This window comes from Xiphias gladius, chromosome 23, assembly GCF_016859285.1.
Source record: "Xiphias gladius isolate SHS-SW01 ecotype Sanya breed wild chromosome 23, ASM1685928v1, whole genome shotgun sequence".
Lineage (NCBI taxonomy): Eukaryota > Metazoa > Chordata > Actinopteri > Istiophoriformes > Xiphiidae > Xiphias > Xiphias gladius.
This window is the reverse complement of record NC_053422.1, coordinates 29,471,270-29,489,533: the sequence shown is the minus strand read 5'-3', so window position 1 is coordinate 29,489,533 and position 18,264 is coordinate 29,471,270. Positions and strand designations below refer to the sequence as shown.

The following is an 18,264-nucleotide window of genomic DNA, read 5'->3' as shown; positions in this document are numbered from 1 at the left end:
GTTACGATTGGGGAAATTTTTGAAATACTCCATTCAGAGATCACCTATTTTCTTGCCATGGCAAAATGTGTTTCTAAGTGGAGATCTGAACTAAAGAACAGGAATTGAACATGATGTCACTGACCCACAGGGCAGCAACCATGTGTTTGGTCAGTCTCCCCTATGTAGCACACCAACCATCACCTATCAAAACACCCTTGACTCTGAAATAAATCACAGTGGCAGGGAGGTAGTGCATCTTTGTCGGGCCTTAGACCTATACATTGTTAATAGCAGGTTCAGAGGGGACTTTTTAGGGAGATTCACAAGTCCTCAGCCCTTGGATCTAGTGTTGTAGACTATGCAATTACTGACAGGGACCGCTACACTATCAGTGCATTCACTGTCAGACAACAATACCCACTTTCAGACTACAACAAAATAAGCTCTTAGGTCAAATGAATGACAAAACAAGGGAGCCCAGTAAGCGGTACAAATGAGGTCCTAGTTACGGATAGGCCCCAGACAGACGAGAGATTCATTATGGCGTTAAACAAACCCAATATATGACCAAAATCAATATGTTCCTACCAGAGATGGTGTAAACAAGGACACTGATAATATCAATATGATATTTAAAAAAGCAGCAATTAAGGTGATCTTATAAAACAAAAAAGGAAGCCTGATAAGGAGCAAAAAGGGACAAATGGTTTGATCGAAACTGCAAGATGAGCAGAAAAGACCTGAGAAAAATATCAAATGAAAAAAACTGCCATCCAAACAACCCAGCCTTACAGATCAAGTACAATGAAATTTTAATGGATCATAAAAGTACAATTTGGAACAAAAAAAAATTATACCCACATAAAACTTGAAGATATTGAGAATGTCATTCAAACAAAATCAATTCTGCAATATGTGGAACAACTTCAACACAAAGCAGCCACAAGCATTACCCATCCAAAATGGCTACATCTGGAGAGCATATTTTGAAAATCTGTACAAAGTAGAGCCAGTAAATCAAATTAATTAAAAATCAATATAGTATGAATGTAAAATTTCAAACTATTATTTATAAAGGTATTCACATTTTTTAAACTGATTTCAAAAAAGGGGGCAAATATATGATCTTATTAACTCAATTTTTGGGAAAATAGTACTGTTAAAATTCATACACAGAAAAACTGAGCTCTTCACCCAGAGAAGATTGCAGTTAAGTCTGACATTATTCAATGTGAAGTCTCTATTTTATGCTGATGACCTTGTTCTACTAGCTCCTACTGAACAAGGACAACAGCAATAGTTGGATAGTATAAAAATACTGCCAGAGCAGTAAATATGAAGAAAACTCATATCATGATTTTTACAAACTGCCCCATATAATTTTTGTTCTTTTTTTAAATGTTTTTTAATTTTTTGTTTTTTTTCTTTTTTACTCGTATTGTGTACTTGATTTAAATTGTATTTTGATGTGAAAGAGAGAATGAGACAGAGAGAGATGGAGAGAAAGGGAGAAAGAGAAAGAGAGGGAGAGGGAGAGAGAGTTGCGCATGTGCACATGTAAAAATACTTACATGTGAAAAGTTAGCAGTGCACCACAGCTGAAACAAACTACCACAATAACGGAGACAATAACGGACACTACCAGCATCCAAAATATGCAACCACCTCCCAGAAAGGTAAGATAGTTCTGAGTCTAATCTGGAAGATGATCTGATATTAATGTAAAGAATTCTTACTGCTTACACACGCTCATGTCTCTACTATTCTGTTCTTCTAGCCCACCTCCCTTTTAAGTTAATACTTTTCAAATTAAATGTACTTTTCAAATTAAAATACTCACTGCAATAAATGCATTTTACATAGTATGCTGCCAAATACGATGGCAATACAAATAAAGCTGATTCTGATGATTAAATATTACTGAGCAGTCAGTTCATAAGTGTTTGATGATATATAGAAACATTGTTGTTTTTTTTTATACCTTATTTTTCAATAAGGTATAACATTTGAATGATCACGTTGTTTGCGTGTGTGCGCGTGTAAGGGCAGGTGTGTGTGGATCCAAGTGCAAGAGAGATAGAGTCAGGCAGAAGTGCAATGTCCAAAATCCAAATCTTTAATCCGAGAGACGTAGCAGAGGTCAAAATACCAGGAGTCAGTTAAACCAGGCAACAAGGCAGATCAGGAACAGGCAGAATCGAGGGTCACAAAAAATACCGGAAAAACAGATCATACACAGGGAATCAAATCAGGACTAAATGCGCGAGAGCTTGAACACAAGGGTAACAAAGACAATCTGGCAAGGCATGAGAAAGGAGGCGGGGTTTAAATACACAGGAAACAAGACACAGGTGAAAGACATTAAGGTGGAGACAGTAATCAAAACAGGCAGGCAAAACCAGGAAGTAAAACAAACAGTAACACAACAGAACCAAGACTTCAAAATAAAACAGGAAATGAATACAGATCCTGACAGCATGCCTGTTTACATCCAGGTAAAGGAGAGCCAGCAGTTGAAACTGATGTTCTCAGAGCATCTAAGTAAATTGCAGACCAAAAAACATCAGGATACTGAACTGCTGGAGGAGATCAGGTACAATGCTATCTGTGTCTCACCAGACTGTATGTAACTGTATGAAATCCTCCCACTGGATTCAATAAGATAGACAGTGGTAGGCAGAGAGATCAAAACAGAAATGGAGAATTAAAGTGTGTGTAGACATGTAGATTGCCCTTTGTAAATAATTTACAGAAGAAGACTGTTGATACCAAAAGGAGGCACATAACATTTTCATAAGAATTGCATAGAAGCTTTATAGACAGTGTTTCGGACAGTAATGTTCAGTTTGAACACAGGTTCAGTTTCAATTAGATTTTTTGACTCCTTTAATAAATAGAGGTATGTATACATGTATGTATACATCAACAGACATAAGTATGTCTGTTGATGTTGTGTGTTATTGTTGTGTTTTTCTTTGTGTTACCAAAGGTCCTTCAGTAAGCATCGAGCAGCTATAGAGAAGGAGTATGGTCAGGTGAGTAAACATAAGCTATTCTAGTTCACTATTAATTTCGTTTCTGGCACTTCCCTTTTTACTGGAAATGCTCATCATTTATTGATTTGAGGTCCCATATCAGTATCTGAGTGCTGTGAGTGTCCCAGTATGTTTCAACATACTGTGATGCTATCCTAACAAGGAATTTCTTTTCCCTTTCCAATTTTTTTTTTTTAATCTCTCACTAGATGCTCCAAGTTTCCACCTTTCCAGGAAAGCTCTAGTTTATGTGTTTTTGCACCATGGTAGAGAATGTGTCACATATATGTGAGTGAACATCTGATGAATGTGTGCGTGTGTGTGTGTGTGTGCGCGCGCGTGCGTGTGTCTGTTCGTGTGTGTGTGCATGTGTATGTGTGTAAATGCCCACACTAATGCTGACAAATGCATACCCAACTTCATGGGCGATAATTAAATAAAGGGAAAAAAGCATTATTTTTTTTCTTTACAAATCACACATAATCCAATGAGTCGTGAAATTTCTGACAATTTGAATCATTTACATTGACAAATATTAGATATCAATCACTTTAGAAGTTTTGCCATTTGTTAGAAACAGAAAGAGCAACCCAGGGCTTGTAAATTTTACAAGATATTGGTACCATGACAAAAAAGAGAAAATTGTGAGGTACTTTTAAACAAGTCTATAGCCACGCTAATTTATTACTACCGTTGTGCTATTAGCTAAATGCTAATTTAAGCATACTGACATACTCACACTGAAAGTGCTAATGTTTGCCAATTGAGTTCGCATATAAGTACACCAAGTACAGCTGATAATGATATGACATGAAAACCAAAGGTACACCATCACAAAGCCTTACTAGTTTGACGTAATACAAAATAATGCAAAACATTGTGGTTACTGAAATCTGAAATCTTTGTTATCACATTGTCATTTCATTGTCATGTCATTTCATTAATAGTACATGTTGCACTAGTTATTTAACTTTGTGCAGACAAATGATAGAGAGGGTATGCACCAGGTGAGGCCCACCTGTTTCTAAGTTAAAGCACTTGGTGTTTTCAGTACACTACATTTTACTGTATTTTCTATGGGTTGTGATGTGGTAAACTGCATTTTCAGGCTCTTCAGAGGTTAGCTGTTCAGTACCAGAAGAGAGACTGGCAAAGAGGAAATACAAATGCTATCATCTCTGGGTAACGCCACACACACGTTGTACACAGCTGTCTCCCCAGCATCTGTTTCAATTTTTTGAGGGTAATCTTATTTTACACAGCCAACCCCACTCTGGATGCTTATGTCATTTTCAGTAAGCACAGATTTGCTTACTGTTGCATTAGTCAAACAGTTGGTTAGCAATTTAAACATGTTTGCCAAGAAAAATGGTTGGTTTGGAGAGCACACATGCAAATAAAATATGTTGTGTTCAGGAGATGAGGTATGATAGTTTGTCAAACTCCAACTCTTTGACACTGAGTAAATAGGTGTCCTATGTTTGGGCATCTTGGAGCATATTGTCAAAGCGCTGCAATAGCATCAGGGCCACTTAAGCCGGCAAGGAACACAGTTCAAGATGATTCTGCTCAAGAGGTGATTCAGGTAAATTATTCATCCTATTACCTACTTGATTGCTACATTTTGCGGTATCTGAAAAACTTGAAAAATGGGGGTGTTATTACTGAAGCAGTAATATGACAATAGTTTTGCGGTACTAACATCATTTACAGATGAGCAAAAGGTAAATATATTGTTCACATTATTAGCTGTACAAAGGGAGGTATGTATCCATTATGTGCATATGCATTGTTGCTATTTACATTACTAGGAACATAACACAGGAAAAGCAATTGGTCCTATTCATCTTCTAGTCTTCTCTTTTATCAGGATAGTTAGGAAAACTCAAAACTGTGGTTAAAATAATGATAATTTATAATAGAAATCATGAATCAAAATAGGAAAAAAATCAGTCTTTAAGGCAATGTTACATTAAACATCAAGTTTTCATGCATATGAACAGATGTAAGCTTTTACAAGTCTTTTATCACAGCGCTATGACAGAATAACAAATGGAATTAGGAAACAAAGTTTCATTAGTTGTAATAAACTGAAATGACATTTGGTTTTTGACGTTACTCATCACTCATTGTGTGTCAAACTGAGCAACTGAAATCAGTCCAAGTCAAGTCATACTCAGAAGAGACGGAGAAGGGTGGGGGGGTGGAGGGTGATTTATTTATTATGAAATATAGCCAAACTTTTTGTTGGTGGATACTGCCCAAATGGTACAAAAAGTAGCCCAAATTATTCACAACTCTCCCAAAACTGTTTTTTACACAGTAAAATGAAAAGTAATCCAAATGGGCAGAAATTTGGCAAATATGGCAACAGTGAATAGTATTATTTTGCATGCATGATGCTTTTAGAGAAAGGTGTAAAATAAACTTAATGAGCGAGTGTGTGTTTGTGTTTTCAGAAGTGTGTTTGGTGTGTGGCGTTCAGTCATAGATGCTACAGCTCAGATTGCTGCATCACGACTTGCTGCTGCAGTAGAGTATTGCAGACTGACTGGAGAAGCCTCCAGAAGTTTTCAAAATGCAAAGGACAACTGCGCTAAGAGAGTGAAAGAGCTGCACAAACAAAGATCAAATACTTGGTGCCAGAGAGAAAGCTGCTGATGCACAGACAAGGTTAATTTTTTTTTTTTGGCTGAGAAAAATAAAGAGAAAGAGAAAATATTTTATATTAATTCCATGAAAAACATAATAATGGGCTTCATCACTGAGGAGGTACATACATGTTGCACATACAAGCCATTTACAGGCCAATGTTGATTGATGAAAAGTGTCTGAAGAAAATAATATTGTTTCACACTAAGCAAAATGTTACTGTAGGTGTTTGACCCTAAAAAAAGCATGTGAAATGACTTCTGAAAGAGATAAGTGGACAATGCACAGAAACAAAGGTTTGGAGTAATGTGGTCCCTTCTAGTTTGTAAACCTGAAAGAACAATTTTTGGCTTGGATTATTCAGGACTGACTCTTTGATTGAACTTTCCCATAGTCGATATTTTGGCAACTATAATAATAACTTAGAGTATTCTGGTCAAAAAATAAAGATCTGCCATTAGTTATTGAAAAATTAGCAAACTGATGTGTTGTACCCATTGTGCAACACAGGCAGATTCAACTGTGTGTCAAATGCGAGAGTTCAGCCAGAGTTTATATATACAACAGAGATTTCACATAGTACTTCAGATACACTGTGGCTACATTCTGTATGTCTTCTGTTATTTTTATGTCTTACATGTTAACAGTATATTTTTACTTTGTCTTCCAGATCCGGAAAGAATGAGCATGGGATTTTACACTTTAAAACAGGACTACATAAAATGACTGCTAAGGTATGGAGCTGAAGTGAACTGTTATAATAAAGCTATTATTATTCAAGAGCGTAACAGAAGTGGGCTATTGACGAAGACCAAAGGGAAAAATTAATGTTTTTTGCATAGACCATTTTATCTTGTTTGTCCAAGTAAAGCTCTAAGTTCATGTGAAAAGGAAGTTACTTCAATGACCATTTTTCATGATGTGAAGTTGTAACCAGCTGAGACAGCTCTACCTCACATGACATGAATGCAACATGCCTGATATAGACAGATCTATCTTAACATTTTAAGCAACAAACAGACCTTAAGTGACCTCAATAAAGTACTATGACATTAAAGTTTAGTCTTAGAGGTTTAAAGTGGTCTGTACTCTACATATTTATTTCACTAAAAAAAAATGTAATTTTGTGTGTGTGTGTTTGTGTGTGTGTGTGTGTGTGTGTGTGTGTGTGTGTATGTACAGCTCAGTGCTAGGTTGAAAGAGTGTGATGACCATTTGACTGAAGTTCGTAATGAGTGTCTGCTGGCTTTAGCAGCAATGAATGCCCACCACCTACACTACTATAATAACGACTTACCGCTTATTATGGAGGTAACACACTAACACACACACACACACACACACACACACACACACACACACACACACACACACACACTGACACATACAAACTGGAAAATTAAGAGCTAAAACCATTGTATGAGTTGTATATCTGCCTTTCCCTTTCTGGAACTTTATTGCGATTGAAATGTACTCTGTTACATTTGTGTCAATAATAGGTAGTGTAAGGAATTTAGATTTCAAAAATGATTGCTGTTATCATCACTCTCTCCTTGATGTTTGATGTTCCACACAAAGAAAATTAAATCCCACCTCCATCTTTGAGTTTTTTTCTTCATCATTAATCACCCAGCTCAAATGAGCTATCATTAGAAATTCTGGAAACTTTTACAGGAAAAGAAACTGACTGGTCCTGACTGAATCTTTTTACTTCCAAAGGAAAAGAAAGGCTGAAGTTGCCAGTTTTATAGGTACACATACAGTCCAGTGCACTCCAATACAACAGCTGTCATAACATCTACTTTGACAAAGCTCATATTGTTCAGTTTTTGTTGAAATTGTTGGAAATGTTTAAATTCATAATAATATGTTTATTACTGAACTCATAGTTAAAGACCGTGTTGTACTGAACTACATTATTCTGAGAGGTGTTTCTATTTTGATCCTTCCTATTTGCATACATGAAAGACAGAATATTAGAAACAACTTTGAATATAATGCAGCTTATGCACAATACTATAACTAACTATGAGCTCAATGCTAAAACATACAGTATAATTGAATTAACACCTCTTGACATTGTCAACAAAAACTGAATATTATGGGCATCATAAACATTAACTTTGTGGCAGAAGATTTGTTCTGGATTGCAATAGATTGCACAGGGGTACCTAATATAGTGGCCACTGAGTGTGTAGTCTGCAGTGTGTACTATCCTTGATAGGCATTTGCAGGCAACAGACCACATATGAAGTACAGAGGACTAAAGATGGGGGAGAAGGTGCTGGGACCCAAAACTAAACATCTGACCATGCATATGGGATCAAACCTGAAGTGCTAAAAACGGTGGTGAAACTATTTGTACAAATGAAAACTGACTCCTCTATTTCCCTAATCAGCAAATGGATGGTGGTGTTTACGATGATTTGAGAAACCATTTTGACCTGCTGTGTAGGAGAGATATGGATACCTGTCTGTCCACACACAAACAGTACAACAAGATATGGGAAAATGTTGCTAAGGTATTTGTGCGTGCGCATACATTTGAGTGTTTTCTTTTGTTTGTACAGAGTATATTGATTTGTTTAAGGGTATGAGTACGAGTGTGTTCAGAGCTTAACCATATGTTTTGTTTGATGGTCTGGCCATTGAGGGGTCTTATTTGTCATTCATGTTAAATATAAGTGACTGTAACTACTGTTTTCAGCAACCAACCCAATCACACCTGTTTGGTGTAAACATGTTTCACATTCTCTATAGACAACATGTGGGTGGGGACAGCTGGTTACAGGGAAGGTGACAGAGAGAAAGAATGAATGCAGAAAGGTGGAACTGAAGAAACAAGGGAGAAAAGGTAGGGACAAAGAGATCCAAGAGAAGAGGGACAGAGGGCAGCAGAGAGAAATGTTTTGTGATGATCAGGTAAGATGAGAGGGGCAAGAGTTAGAGGCTCAGTGGTAGAACTGCAAGGGTGAAGATTTAGAAGGAAGTTTACAGGGGGAAGACATACACAACATGTTCAAATAGCAAGTGAGCACAATTTTAAAGGGAACACCCTTCAAAAGTTATTCCCTTCCAAATGTGAGTGGTTGAAAAGCACTTTGAACACCTTTATTGCTGACCCAAGGCCGGAGGAAGTGAAACCACTGTGTTGTTGTTCACTTACACTTCACAACACACAGGTTGGTTTGATGGCTTGAGTTGCACACACAGACAGAAAGAGTCAGAAAGCCGTTTTAAACTTTTCTGACAAACTGTGCAGAATTTACAGTGATGCGACAAATGATGGAGCTTTTTTTCTCAGGGGGTGGGTGAGGAATAAATGTTTTTGATGTTCCTAGTTAACAGTGATCTGTTATTCTGTTGTAAGGTGACCAGAGAGAAAAATATTCAGCAGTTTCTACAAGAATCTGTTTCCTTCAGCAAAACAACTGTATTCACCTTCCAACCTGCTCAACATGACAAGGTGTGTTTGTATGTTTGTGTGTGTGACCTCCAACAGAAAAGGAGCACATTTCAGATTCTGGCTGATTCTGATTTCCAGGAAAAACGTATTATAAGAAATTACTTAGAATGGTATTTTACCTGATTTTTACTGCTAAAAACTGCAACAGTAATCCTAGATTTGAATTTTAGTGCTGTTAAAGTAGGTTAAAGAAGGGTAGTTACTGATGCTGTCCTCATGTAAATATGGGGAGATGTATTTCATAATAAAACATTATTTAAAAAAAAAAACTAATACACACTAATACAACTAATACACTAATAAAAAAACACTAATAAAAAAACATCATAACCATTTCATATTTTTTATCTTTATATTTAGACTTAGCAAGAAGGTTCTGGTTTCGAACTTTGGTTGTGCCGGGGCCTTTCTGTGTGGAGTTAACATGTTCTCCCCGTGCCTGTGTGGGTTTTCTCTGGATAGCCTCCCACAGACCAAAGATATAATGCAGTCCATTTTACAGTAAAACCATCATGAACTATGGCCTCAGTTTCAGAGTGACCAGAGAATTGAATCAACAACCTCTCTGACACATTCTGATCAAAAGATTCAACATGATGGTCTCCATAACAGGCTGCACAGAACTGCATTGTGCAGATATCTGAAAGCTGAATGATGCAGAAAGTGTTTGCCTCTCATCTGTGCAGGTGTCTTCTCTGCAGGAGGTCTGTGCTTCAGAAGCTGAGGGTTGTTTGTTTAAGGAGGCTAAAAAACGGGCAACAAAAGCTGCCAAAGACTTTAAGATCGTCACCCATGGAGAGAGGGTGAGACTTTAATTTCAGAGTCAGAAAACCAAGTTACTCCTTGTGTAATCAATGCTAGGTGAGCTAGGTGTAGTTTGAGCTCAGTATTTATTGAACCACTTCCTGTTTGCATTACACTGCATAGCAACCTACACACACACTACATAGCCATTACCACACTTCTGAGCTAGGGATGGCTTTTAGCAGTGGCCCTCAGTTTTTTTTTTTTTTTGTGTTATTCAAACTATATATCTTCTCAAAATATCTCTTTCTCTGAATGTGTTAACATTGGTTGCATTGGTCAGTTCTGATTCTCAATAACAACAACTCTAAATCACCATCATCACATCCATTCATTATGTAATTTACTGACATTCATTGATTATGTTCACTGATTTTAAATATCTGTATAAATTAGGTCAACAAAAATGTGAACATTTGGACAAATTAGCACCTCTGCTTATTTGTTGATGCAGTTAATGCTGAACTGTTGCAGCATTTAAAGATTTTGCAATTTATCCGTTACGATATGTTCTACATATTTCCATCAAGACTTTGTATGTTAAAGAATTTCTGTGAATGGTTCAACTATAACTATAAACTGTGGAATGGACAGCTGTTTTGTGTTTTTCCTGCTTTCATTCATAAGAGCAATGAAAGTATTAGTAAAATATTAAAGTTTAGTCAGATATCATTTGATGTGCTATGTTATATAGAATGCCATATGTTTAAAATTTTACTCTACTAAGTAATGCATTGTATATCTCTGTCTGTGTTTCTCAGGCTCTACAGATGTTAGACAGTCGATTGAAGCTCTTGTCAGGGGAGATGGGGTTCAGTATGGAGCAGAAGATAGCAGAGGTGCAGGACAGTGTCAGGAAAGCCAAGGTTCTTGTTTTTTGATTTTTTTTTAATTTTGCTTTTTTCACAGGTAAAAAAAAATCCAACATGTGTCTTAGCCCAAATGTCCTTTCTCCTCTTCATCTCATTATTTTACCCTTCTGCTCTCATCATCTCCCTTCTCGTTATCTTTACTCATTATTATTATTATTATTATTATTATTATTATTATTATTATTATTTCTTTCAATCTGTTTTTTGATGCACTTGACGTATTTTGACAGTTCCATGGTTCCAAAGCTCAAATGTCAAGCATTTTTGGGAGATATGTGTTATTACTTTTGGTGCAGATAGCAGCAGATTTTATTTGAATTTTTCTTATGTTTCGGTCATTCCTATAGGGAATGACTGAAACATGATGAAACATGATGAAACATGATGGATATCTCAAATATTCTTAAGGGTACAAGACTGAAAGTCGGTGAACACCTTCCCCATACGTCATTATTTCACATACTCCAAATGTCAGCGATAGCGTCACTATATAGAAAATATAGAAATGGGCTAAAACAAATTTTGCTAATTTTTTATTCCCTATCCTACTTCTTTCATCTAGCCTCACCAAACGTGGTAAATCCCATGTTTGGAAAACCCTGAAGACTGCCCATATGTTTGATTTTACATATCAGGTATTGTTTTTCCATGATTGGCTAACAAACTTTTATGGGTGTGGTCAAATCAATTAAACTTGCTGTAACGCTCCAGTTGCAACAAAATTTGGCTCAAGGTTACATACTGAGACAACAAATACGACTGCTGAGTTCCATGCAGTTTTGCAACTAGAGGGTGCTATGATGAACAAACAAAAAATTGCTTAATACAAATTGCGACTACTCCCACATACTAATGGCTAGAAACATGGTTCTTTTAAAATGTCAAGGATGACTAGGCCATATTAGCTTTTAAACAGCTTGTTGAATGAGTTATTGATTTTTGGCCAATCCTATAAAAGTGAATGTCTGTGACTGACTGACTGAGTTACTGACTGAGTGATGGCGTTGCACCGTTCAGTCGGCCCAGCCTAGTGGTGGACTTTCCCCATCTTTCTAAACGAATTGGCATAAAGAGTTTCTATTGCATTATCAGTGTTGCCAACTTAGTGCCTTTGTCCCTAGATTTACTGACTTCTATTTATACACTTTAGCGACTGTTTCTCACGAAAGCACCTAGCAACAAATCCAGCAATTTTTGGACCAACCTTACCAACTTTCCATAGAAGGGAGTTGCCATTATTGCCCCGCAAGCACGAGGTCAGGCTTTCAGGCAAAGACAAAGCAAGTTTTGTCTCTTGTTTTAGCTACCATTACATCCTTTTTTACGCATATTGATGTTACCAGGAGGCAACAGCAGCAGATGTAGCAGATGCAGCAATCAAATGCATTTTCTTCAGGATTGCAGATGTTCTGGTTTGTAGATAAAAGAATATAAACCCATCCATTTCCAATAAAAAAAAACAGAATAAAAATATCTCCAAGGAACAAAATTATGAAATCATCTGTGAAATTAATTGAAAAGCTGATAAAATTTGATAACTCAAGACATTCAAGACTATGATTTAAAATAAATGTGGAAAGACCCAAGTTACTGATTACTAAAAAAAACTAAAAGGAGCAAATATTCATGTTGGAACCTTAGCGAGCTAAAATCACATACAGTAATTGCGTCCAATCATTATTAGCCTTACTTAGTGGCACATGTAATGAACCTCTTTAAATCTGTCATCAAAGTAAATACCCTGATAAACTGTCTTACTGCAATGATACAAAATTATACACGTGGTAGTAATTTGCTGTAGGCTTTGTAAATATTTCTAGATGACTCAACCCAGCAGTGGACAGACACAAAATTCCCCAGGAACTGTCAGAAGGGGTCCCTCAGTTTTAAAATGTCTGCTAGTTTAGTGATTTATATGTTGTTGGAGCACTTAAAGGACACTCTGGCAATATTTTATATTTATCTATTTGTCAATCAATACATCCTGCCGGTCAGTATATCCAGTCTGTGGCTCTCACCTCCAAGCCCATTGGTTCTTACTGAAGATGTAAATCTTTAAAAACAGCCCATCAATATATAGTTTCTTGAAGAAGGCTCAGTAATTTCCTAAAACAACACATTTGGTTCTGTAATGGGCAGTAGGACAGTATGTGGGACTGAGTCAAAAACTACATTGTATGTTAATGGTATGAAGGAACATGTCAGCCAGTGCAGAAGTGTGGCTCACTGGGTTTTTGGACAACAATGGAGCTCACTGGCACATTGGAATACGATATATCAGGCTTTAATCCACGCACAATACTTAGTACTTAGTTGAATACATTCATTCATCTTTCAATGGGATTTTTTTATTATAATAAAATATAAATGTCACCAGATGTATCCTTTAAAATTTTTGCAAAAATTGCTCAAGTGTTTTTAACACAAATTAGCAGAAATGAAAATATTCTGTTTGTTGGGGGAAAAATTCAATTTAAACATCCCATTGCCCAGTGATGTAGGCTGTAGACCCTAATTCAAAAAATGAAAAAAGGAGGCTAACATTTGAGGGGCGTTTGAATTTTTTGTCTTTTGATTACGTGAGTATTGTTCCTGCTCATGTCACTCTAATGTGTTTTTGAGAACGGAGACATCTTCGCAGATCCAGTGTCAGCATCTGGAGTGTGTGTTTATCCTGCAGCCTGTAGAGTTATCTATCGCTATCAGGTACTCGACATTAAAATAAACAAATGGTTTTGTGGGCGACTTCTTAAGTTCCATTCAAACTGGATTTCTGTCTGTAGAGGAGGAGGGGTGATTTGAACATTACCTGTGCTGGTCAGTGATTTTTATCCTGTCCAAAGCATCTATGGGTAATTTTTCTCATCCACCCCAGTAATAATTACAGCTACAATGATCCGCTGTTTTTCTGTGAACTGGCTGCTATTACTGTATTTTAACATCTCCAGACCCTCACCATGGATTTTAAAGTGGATCTCTGAGTTTTTTTCCATTTGAAAACAGAGGAAATCTAAATGCATTTGCTATTATGATAGATAGAAACATGCTAAACCCAACATATCAACCTGTTTGACAACAGAAAAAAATTAAAACCATCAGGCAAACAAGACCATGTAAAAGCTAACCAAGTGGTCTGTTGTAATGTCAGCTACAGGGATGTACCCTGTTTTTTTTTTTAAGTTTATATTTGTTCAAATTTAGTCAGTGTCCCCATTAAAAGTTGCTGAATCAGATCTGATCAGTTCCTGTTTGCAGTGTATCCTTGGATGTACAGACATTTCACTATTATGATGCTGAAGAAAACTTAGTTCTAGACCTTTTTAAAAAAAAATCTGAATTCTAAGTGAATTTCTGAAGGTTAATTCTGAGTGGACATCAGAGATAATGATGTCCACAGGAAGTGGTAGTCACACTGAATGATATCAATATGTGATTCATGTGTTCAGATCTGACTGAGTTATGACTCTGAGGAGAAGAACCATTTTTGACTTTGATCACCTCACACATTATTCTTTGCGTCCGGCTCTGCGCTACCCCCCCTTCGGGAGGCTTTTGTCTTTCACTTTGTCTTTGTCCTGTTGAATGTTCATGTCTATTACAGACCAGATCATGTCACTTAACCAGGGTTAAAATGCTGTCCAGAACAATGAGGAGCAGAGGAGCACGGCAGAGATTTTGTTCCCCAACCCCCATGCGATGTTCATCCTGTTTGAATGGGGCTTTAGAGTGAGATTGAGCTTACTATTATACATCTTTAATAAAAAGTGTAATTAATTTTCAAAAACATCAGAATTTCTTTGGGAATAACTTTTGTATCTTCGTCCATGTTCTTGAAAATATACCAAACAACCTAATGTAATTGTTGTGGTCATGACAATTTTAGGAAGAAGAATGAGAGGTCACAAAATGTTGTGAAACCCTCAGTTACACACTAACAAATCAACCAGGAGGAAGAGGAGTTGAAATCAGCATCTGCCTGCAGTTTTACAGTTCTACTCCATATTTTGATTTTTCTAAATAGATATTATCTAAAGAACTAGATCTGATGTTGTTAAAAAGACTGCACAACGTCACGCTTACCCTTATAGACAGGTTGACCTCATCTGAAATCAATGGAATGTGTTGGTAAATTCAGAAAATGTGCAGAATTTTGTATTTCCAGTCTGTTTGACCACATAAAATTATCTTACTAGATAATTTTATGTGACCAAACAGACCACACAGTCACAAATGTGAACATATTTAGGAAATGCAATGGGCAGTCTGTGTAGAGTACTGTGTTGGAGAATACTGATTTAATTTAAATGAAGAATTCATAAAAATGACCAAAAACACGTTATTTCCTTCAGGCTAGCCAGTCAGATGAGCTGTCAATCATGGAAGGGGAGGAGCTTCAAGTGATTGAAGATGGAGACATGGAGGACTGGCTGAAGGTGACAGCGGTTCTGCTGTTTGTTGAGATATCAGGACAATATCAGCCTTTATGAAATGAAAACATTTTTTTATTTGAAGAATGCCTTAAAAAAGTTAATAATCCTTGATTTAAGATGTGCAGTACAGTGTATACTGTATATGTTTTCCAGTCTTTCATTGGTGTCTCTGCATGTCATGTCATGTCTCTTTGCAGGTGTGTAACTCAAGTGGTCAGGTGGGCTATGTTCCTGAGCATTATGCGCAGTTCCTGTGTCTACCAGCAGAGGACAGTTCCTTCAGCTCCACCTCATCCACTGGGAATAGAGAGAAGGCAGGGAGCAGAGGTCAGCAGTTTGTGTGTGTATTATTTACAGTATGACTGAACATATCAACACTTACTTAGTTAGTTAGTTAGTTAGTTAGTTAGTGGTGAAAAATTTGTCAGACATGAACATAACATCTTACATTACATTGCCATCACTTTGCCTTCTGTCCCAAACTCTATGAATAAAATCAGCCAAAAAAACAGGTTCCCTTCCTAAAAAACAGCTCAAGTTTCTTATAATCATCTATCCAGAACTCATCACAGATGAAGACCATTTTATTGTAAATTCAGCCATATAATGACCATTAAAACATGAAATGGACTTTTTCTGTACAGGGAGACCAGTAAATCTACCTGTTTCTACAGCTGATGGTGATGTACCTGAACGTAACTGTGCACACAGATATCTTTGACTTTTATTTTACATAAGGCTAGAGCCTTATGTAAAATAAAAGTCAAAGTCAAAGATATCTGTACCTGTTTTCCATCAGACAGTATGTTGGACATGTAGGTCTGTACCAAACATCAACAGACCATCATACCTTACTGTATATATAAAGAAGTATTTGTGCTGATTGCCATGAATATTAGACCATAATATAATATACTGTAACACATTGGACTGTTTTGAAGAACAAAAAACCAATCATGCAAAATTAAGATCTCACCTCACTAATCCAGGGTGTCCGTGCCAAATGCCCCAGTAAAAGATGCCTGTTGAGTCTGTTCCAAAGTCAAATCATCCCAAATTTATATCTGTACTATTTGATACTCACACCTTCATAATGTTGAAACATTCACATAACCATGCAATGATGTAGCATTATATGCATGTCATATGTATACACAAGTGACCATTCTATTAAATAGTCATATTATAAAAGTATGTGTTCATAATCCAGTCTGATTTGTTTCAGGAGTAGCCAGAGCTCTGTACTCCTGCCAGGCCCAGAGTGCAGAGGAGCTTTCCTTCCAGGAGGGGGCACTAATCCATTTGATAAGCTATCGACATGGAGAGGTGTGTGTTGTCACGTAGAGTTTATTTCAAATTCAGAGCCTGCATCTGCTTGTATTTCTTCTGTATTTCTAAACTGAGTATGTCATAGCCAATTTCAAAAGCTATTGTGCTCCAGTACACTGTTTAATGGAGTGATCAGGTAATACATGTCAACTTGTAAAGTCATTAAAGTACAGCAGACCTAAAATGACATACCAGTTTGGTTAAGATGCTAGGCTTGTAGCTGTACTTTGTCACACCTTCGCCAATTTCAGCTTGACTAGTATTCTGACTGAACACAACACCTCCCAATGGCTGAATATTTTCAAGTGTAAATAGGAATAGATGGGCGTGAAGGTTTATTCTTGATCTTGGGAACAGGAGTTCACTTTTTCTAGAGCTTTCAGCCACATCTCACAGCCTTCATCAGCGAATACAGTTTTTTTAGTTGTCATCACTTGACTTGATTGATTGATTACAACTGAGCAAACTCCAGTTGCTGCTGAAAGCTGTGAGATGTGGCTAAAAGCCCTAAATAAAGCTGGTAAGAGTTTAGATTTTTTTTGTCAAAGGAATAGATTGATTCATTAAGCAGTCCTGTTATTGTTAGTATTCCCTACCTCCCATTTGGTCTGTATTAATATTTAGGTTTTATTTCCACGTGAATGTTTTTTTTTTCAGGGGGATGACGGTTTTCGGGAGGGAGAGCTGAATGGACTGATTGGTGTCTTCCCGTCATTGGTGGTAGAGCTCATACATGATGAAGGGGAGGAGAAGAAACAGGAGGAGGTGAGAATGGAATGTCTGTGTGGTTTCCTGAATGATCCTGTAAATCATTGTTCTCTGACATCTGCCCAGCTTTTCTTATCATTTACTGTTTTTTGTTTGACTTTGGTAATATTGTATTTATTTTTCTCCAGCCTCTCCCCATGCCAACCTTGCCTCCCTTCTCTCCTTCCATCCCAATCCCCTCAACTCCTGGCTGTAGTTCAGCACTCAGTGCTACCCCCCTTAGCCATGCGGAGGACAAACAGCAGGTCTTTCCTCTGAGGCTCGCAAACAACACAACAGGCAAGTGGAGTCAAACTTTACTCCAGTTTACTCCACTTAGTTAGTTGTTACTTAAGTTGGTAATGGTTGTTTGTCTTTGTTTCTGTTCTCCCATCTGACACTGGGAGCAGCAACCGCAAATCTCCAGATCTCTCCAGCAATCAACTAAAACCAGTATGTGCTGTCGATAAAATCTTGTAACAGCATGAAAAAAACGATGAAAAAGGATTCTTGAATGCTGACTAAATTAGTTGAATATATCTTTGTATGGACTTGGATCAGTGATAATCAACACATCTCTCCTCCCTCTGTACTGTTTTAGTGTCGAGCACCTCCTTCTCCTCCAACACAGAAGCCTTCACCTCAGCCTTGAGACAAAGACTGGAGTCACTGTTAAGGTTCACAATCAGACATGTCTTGTTTTGACGAAAAGGAACACTGCTTTGTGCCTTTCATTGTAAGTACAAGTGTTTGGCAGGTGTTCGCATTGGTCAACTTAGTCATCAAGGGATGAGAACACATAACAGATACCAACGTTAATTTGTGTGTCCTTAATGTGTTACTTAAAATGGACTGGAACTCAGCTCCACGTGAGCATATACAATGTGCAGTAGTTGCTAACACAAATACATGCACCAACAAGCACTGTGATGAAAACTAACGCTTAA

The 18,264-nt window shown here is 37.1% G+C and overlaps 2 protein-coding genes across 2 annotated transcripts in view; one reads left to right on the top strand and one right to left on the bottom strand.

Annotated features, from left to right (window-relative positions):
* Positions 1-1,637: 1,637 nt before the first annotated feature.
* LOC120785076 (F-BAR and double SH3 domains protein 1-like) lies at positions 1,638-17,969 on the top strand. The gene is given in 19 exon segments (XM_040119407.1): positions 1,638-1,658; positions 2,478-2,575; positions 2,972-3,017; positions 4,126-4,199; positions 5,477-5,656; positions 5,658-5,690; positions 6,340-6,403; positions 8,069-8,191; positions 9,040-9,135; positions 9,822-9,938; positions 10,701-10,805; positions 13,434-13,517; positions 15,161-15,244; positions 15,439-15,568; positions 16,467-16,567; positions 17,228-17,335; positions 17,467-17,621; positions 17,728-17,770; positions 17,919-17,969. Coding segments are annotated over 19 exon segments (1,713 nt in total).
* The window catches only part of rell2 (RELT like 2), a 31,249-nt gene continuing 28,384 nt past the window's right edge, over positions 15,400-18,264 (bottom strand). The window contains exon 8 of the transcript XR_005706550.1: positions 15,400-15,538. The gene's annotated coding sequence lies outside the window, so the exon portion shown is untranslated. The remainder of the gene's footprint in view (positions 15,539-18,264) is intronic.